This window comes from Pinus tabuliformis, chromosome 7 (assembly GCF_031772625.1).
Source record: "Pinus tabuliformis cultivar Carrire ecotype Pingquan chromosome 7, CPIR1, whole genome shotgun sequence".
Taxonomy (NCBI): domain Eukaryota; kingdom Viridiplantae; phylum Streptophyta; class Pinopsida; order Pinales; family Pinaceae; genus Pinus; species Pinus tabuliformis.
In genome coordinates this window covers 1,938,332,121-1,938,338,120 of record NC_142293.1, presented here as the reverse complement: position 1 = coordinate 1,938,338,120, position 6,000 = coordinate 1,938,332,121, and the positions used below count along the sequence as shown (strand labels likewise).

General features: G+C 34.2%; 1 protein-coding gene and 1 long non-coding RNA gene across 2 annotated transcripts in view; both read right to left on the bottom strand.

Moving 5' to 3' along the window:
- Nucleotides 1-1,534: 1,534 nt before the first annotated feature.
- On the bottom strand, nt 1,535-4,460 carry LOC149256237 (uncharacterized). The gene is made up of 5 exons (XM_089455277.1): nt 4,404-4,460; nt 3,638-4,284; nt 2,704-3,433; nt 1,928-2,556; nt 1,535-1,832 (listed from the first exon to the last, which is right to left on the bottom strand). The coding sequence occupies exons 1-5, from the start codon at nt 4,458-4,460 to the stop codon at nt 1,535-1,537; spliced, it is 2,361 nt and encodes a 786-aa protein (XP_089311403.1).
- A 142-nt stretch (nt 4,461-4,602) lies between these two features.
- Nucleotides 4,603-6,000, bottom strand: part of LOC149256236 (uncharacterized) — a 75,130-nt gene continuing 73,732 nt past the window's right edge. Inside the window, exons 2-3 of the long non-coding RNA XR_016266453.1 lie at nt 4,911-4,980; nt 4,603-4,807 (exon numbers count right to left, since the gene is read on the bottom strand). This is a non-coding gene — a long non-coding RNA (uncharacterized LOC149256236). The remainder of the gene's footprint in view (nt 4,808-4,910; nt 4,981-6,000) is intronic.

The window sequence follows — 6,000 nt, the reverse complement described above, 5'->3', positions numbered from 1 at the left end:
TACTATGCGATATGTTTTTCACAACTGTTTCATATAACTTTTTATACGAAGTGGTTCATATTTATTGACTTTTTTCTCATAACATTTGAATGATCTTTATTACCAGTTGTTATTTGAAATCATTTTAGATCGCATAAAGGAAAGATTACACCCCGGGTTAGTGTAGATTTAGATATTTCTGCTTATTAGAATACAATTTCCATATTATTATATTAGAGTTAGAGTAAACGTATTCCATTTAGAAACTGTTGGAAAGAGAAATATCAATCCAACACACACACACACCTAAATTGGGAAATTGGTCCCATATCTCCAGTCGGACCCACTATACCAAACGGAAAAGGAGCTGCTAACCAAGGTCTGGACTGGGTGGGTATCCCTCTTGTTGTGGGCCCGATTTTTGGGGCTTCAACATAACCAAATATCAATTTTGGAGTTCTCGAAACAAAATAGCAAAATCGATATCTTTATTTCTTAATATTCAACCATATTCCTTCACAATCTGAACAGACATAATCCACATTCACGTCAACGTTGACATCGAGATCATCAATATGTTCTTCACTTACAAATTTTTTTTCTTGAAAGTCTACAACCTGTGACAAATATGCATACTTGGGTTCATATGATGTATTACTTCTCAATCCTTTTGGAGGACATGTTAACACTACATACCAGTCAGTCTCAACTGGATCTTGTACATAGAATACTTGTTTAGCTTGCGATGCTAGAATAAATGGATCATCTTGCCAATGATTTTGACTTAAACATTTCTTTATATTCACCATTGTAAAACCCAAATCATTAGTTTTGATCCCTCTCTTATTGTATACATCAATCCAATTACATTTGAACAATGTGTACTCCATACAAAAATAGTCCAATGTAATTATTTCTTCTACCACTCCATAAAATGTTTTCTTTTGAAGTACAAGGTTTGCATCTTTGGAACTTGACCTCATCATTGTTTGAGCTTCCATACACACACCACTATTTTGGGTGGTTCTCTCATTCTCTATGCTTTTTGTATGGAGTCTATAACCATTGATTAGGAATCCCTTGTACTTATTCACAAATTTCCTAGGGCCACCCGCTAGACATTTAAGTGCATCAAACACCTTTCCATCTCCTTCCACCTGTATAGTTTTAGATTTTTAAATGTAGTTAAAATTCATACATTCAACCTCTGAAAAATATTTAATTTCCTACATGACAATATTCCCATATACTGATTTTTAAGTACACTTATAATATAAATAATATTGTTACCTGTTGTTTAAACCAACTAGTAAAATTATGGGTGTGGAGTTTCTGCAATAGAGCTTCATCTTTTTTCATTTGGGTAATTGAGTTGGCAATCTCGATTTTGTGCATCCTAATTCAACAATTATGGACAATAGATATGGTGGTTAATGTGTTTTGATAAAATATGAATAAAATATTTTTAAAGGTCAAATATGTTAATCTATCCATGGATCTATGTTTTGTTAAACCATAAACAAAAAAACAAAAAATTACAGGCCAAATATGTTACTTACTCTATCCATGGATCAACTTTGTTTGTGTGAAATAGAACCCACCTATGGTCTTGTTCCCAACTAATGTCATCTAGTTCTGAAGGAATTGGAGCAGATAATGGCTTTCCATCAAGGATAACTTCTTCAACTTCCTCATCCCACACTTCATTTTGACCATGTGTGGATCCAATAGCTTCCATACCTTTCAAGTATCCTCCACAAAACTTTATTGATTCCTCCACAGTATAGCTTTCAGAAATGCATCCTTCAGGCCTATTTTTGTTCTTAACATAACTCTTATATACTTTCATGTTCCTACAAAATGAAAAAAAGATAATTAAGTAATGTCAAAAGCTTTCAAAAAAATTCATCTTGTTGTTTTTCTTGATAAAAAGTAAAGTTTCATGTACCTCTCAAAGGGGTACATCCATCTATATGCAACCAGGCCACAATATCGAAGCTCACGTACCAAATGTACATTCAAATGCAACATTATATCAAAGAATGAAGGAGTAAAGTACTTTTCAAGAAAGCACAATGTCTCCACAATATCATTTTCCAACTTGTCAAGACACTCTATTGAAACTGATTTTGCACAGATTTGCCTATAAAAGTAACAAAGCTTACAAAGCGTCTTTCGGACAACAATTGGCAACACATGACGCAAAGCCACTGGGAGGAGTTGTTGCATTAGAACATGGAAATCATGTGCTTTCATACCATGGAACTTAAGATCTTCCATAGATATATGATTTTTTGGATTAGAGTTGTAACCATCTGGCACCTTTAACATGAAAAAAACATGACATAGGGTATGTTTCTCTTTCTTTGAAAGAGTATGTGGTGCAGGTGGAAGGAACACTTTTTGTCCTTTAAATTCTGGCCATAGTGATTTCCTCAAACCCATTTTTTGCAAGTCATCACGTGATTTCTTTCCATCTTTGGACTTCCCTTTTATATCCAAAAAAGTTCCAAAAATGCTTTCACACACATTCTTCTCCACATGCATTACATCTAAATTGTGGCGTATTAGGAGTTTCTACATTCCAACACATCAAGAATATCATAACAATATTTAATATGGACAAATAGATAAACAATAAATTCAACCAAGAAATCTAATCACAATGAGGTCAACTAAGCAAGTTGCGTCCAATAATTAGGCATGGTTGATGGGTCGACATACCTCCCAATATGGTAGATTGAATAGAATTGATTGTTTCTTCCACACCACAACATTAGTCTTTTCACCTGTTTTATTGTTTATTTTCCTTTTATTTGATTCAATCTCCCCCCAAATTGCTTCCTTTCCTTTTGTTTCCTTCAAAATATCTGATACTTTTACAATTGGAGGGGCATAACGATGCACCTCCTTCCCATTAAATGGTGCCTTTTGTGAGCGAAACTTATGATGTTGAGGAAGAAATCTCCTATTTCCCATGTACACACATTTCCTACTACAATTGAGGTACTCTGATTCTATGTTCCTCCCACATATGGGACATGCATTATAGCCTTTTGTTGTGCAACCAACCATATTCCCATAAACAGGAAAATCATGGATCACCCACATAAGAATTTCCTTCATGTTAAAGCATGTCTTACTATAAGCATCATATGTCCATACCCCTTGGTCCCATAATTCCTTTAGTTCATCTACCAAGGGTTCCAAATACACATCAATGTCATTACCTGGTTGCTTGGGACCAGGTATTAACAATGTTAGCATACAAAAATTCCTTTTTTTGCACAACCATGGTGGAAGATTGTATGTAACTAACACTATAGGCCAAACACTGTATGTGCTGCTCAAGTCTCCAAAAGGATTAAATCCATCTACTACCATTGCAAGTCGTACATTGCGAGGTTCATTAGAAAAACTAGGCCATTTGTCATCAATAGTTTTCCATGCTGGGCTATCAACAGGGTGGCACATTTAACCATCACTGCTTACATTCTTATGATGCCACCTCATTTTTTGTGACATGTTTGTAGAGCTATAATGAAAAATATTTTTATCATTTATATAATATATTATCATATAATAACACTACAACAAATGGTAAAGATAATACAAGAAGGGGAAAACTTGAATAAAATTATAGTGTTCAAGATCATACCTATACATTCTTTTTAGCCTTGGTGCTATGGGAAAATATCTTAACACCTTGGCTGGAACACCTTTCTGCACCTTTTGAGATTGAGCATCCACCTTCCATCGAGATTTTCCACATGTTGGGCATTGATATTTACTTTCATAACTTCCTCGATATAAAATGCAATCATTTGGACATGCATGTATCATATCATAGTTTAATCCCAATGATTTTATCAACTTTTTTGCAACATATGTAGAATCTAGAAGTGTGTTATCTTTAGGAAGCACATCTTTTTGCAATTTTAACATTTGGTCAAAACTTGTATCAGACCATCCACTCTTCACTTTCAGATTGTAGAATTCTACAGTGGCTGATAGTTTTGTGAAGTCAACACAACCTGGGTACAATGGCCTCTTGGCATCTTCAATAAGCTTCTTATATTCATTAAGTTCATTTAGTACATTTGTTGATGCCAACCCCTCATTATCACAACCCTCATTGATGTTTTGATTAAGACATCGATTGACATCATTCACCATTTCAAGCATTTGATCACCGACAATGGTTGCATCATCATCATCATTTAGAGGTTCACTATTGTTCTTAAACAATGTTTCATGCTCATCAACCTGATTATCATAATCATGTTCCACAACATGTTCATAGCCCTATTAATAAGAAAATTAAAATTTATGTTAATAATTTTATGGTTTTTATGAAAATTAAAATCAATAGCATTTGGTCAACCTAGTCAAATAGGGCCCTTGACTAATATGAAATGGCTTACCAGTTGAGATGAAATATGCTTGAGAACTTCATGTGGCTCATTTTCAGAATGTTGCATGTCCTTATCAATAATAGATGGAATCTAAAGGAGACAAAGAAAAAAAATTGGAGTTTTCACATATAAAAATAAGTGATATCTTTACTGTAAAACATATAAGGTTGAAACTAGATCAATTCAATTTTTTTCAAGATACCTGACTAGGAATGCTCTCTCCATGCAAATACCAAATGTTATATTGTTCTATTATACCATCACAAATCAAGTGCTCTCGTACTTTATCAAATGTTTGTACTTTCACTATGCCACATTTGTTACATGGACATTTTGTGGACATCTTATTCCTTGAATGCTCCTCGGCAAACTTTAAGAATTCCTCAACCCCATCTCTATATTCTTTTAGTGTCCTACACATAACCAGTTTCAAGTCATATAAATTTTATTGAGCACAAGTTACCACTGATACATTTTTTGCATATCACAATGAATAATCAAATACACAAACTATACCTGTTTTTCAATTTCATCCAATTTCTTTTGTCCATTTGATAATATGGACCAAGCTCCTTTGAAATTGCATCTACAAAGAACTATATAAGTTAGTTGATACTAAAGATAGATCACAAGTAAACTAAAGATAGATGTTGCTGAAAATAAGCCTAGATTTGTAACAAAAAATTAGCAGCCCTATATAATGACACATCAGATGTAATAGAACCTTCTAATGGTGTATTTATGTTGGTGCAATCCACTATTTTGCTGGTATATGACTGCAAGGGCCACATTTATTCTAGACCTACTCAAGGTTATAGTGTATTTTTTATCAGTCCTTTGGTACGATGTTGACCACTTATTAGAGGAACCTGAAAATCTAGAGACAATCTAGCAAAGCCTGAAGTTAAATTGCTTTTGTTTCCACACAAGTGAATGGATAGCTCCCCGAATGTGTGGTTTTGAGGGCAGAGTATATAAGAATTTGATTGAAGGTGAACATTAAAAAGGCATTGTTGAATTGCAGTAATGGACCTGAAAGAGGAATTGGCATTCACACTTAACCTTGGAAATTATGGGTTCACTTCAGGCAACATTTTATTTCCTCAAAAGAAAGCTACAGGCATCGCTATATTTGGCATCATTGTATTAGCAATGCCTCGTTATACCTCTGTCCACGATATCTTCAGCATATTCATTCTTCTATGGTCTATGGCTCATCAAAATGGATCTATAATGGTGTGGCAGTAACTCACTATGACTACATATCGCCTCTATATGCACCTTCTCAAGAAGTCTGTTCAAACCCAAATGTGATTCTTTAAGGCTCGTATTTTTCTAAGGTATGGCTTATCTAAGTCTTGTATGTATCCTCCAGACCTGCACTCTAGACTTTGTTAATGGAAATTCTTGGTCGTCCTATATTAGCCATGACACAATGAATAAGGTATTAGCGATGTATATGTCATATGGACAGTAACACTCAAAAAAACTCATAACAGTGACTTAAATTCTAGACAATAATCTATTTTAACCTCATAAATTCTAATGTCAGTGGCTTTCCTAGATGAGGGCAGTAAGATATATGGAGACTAATGCAGTGATAAGA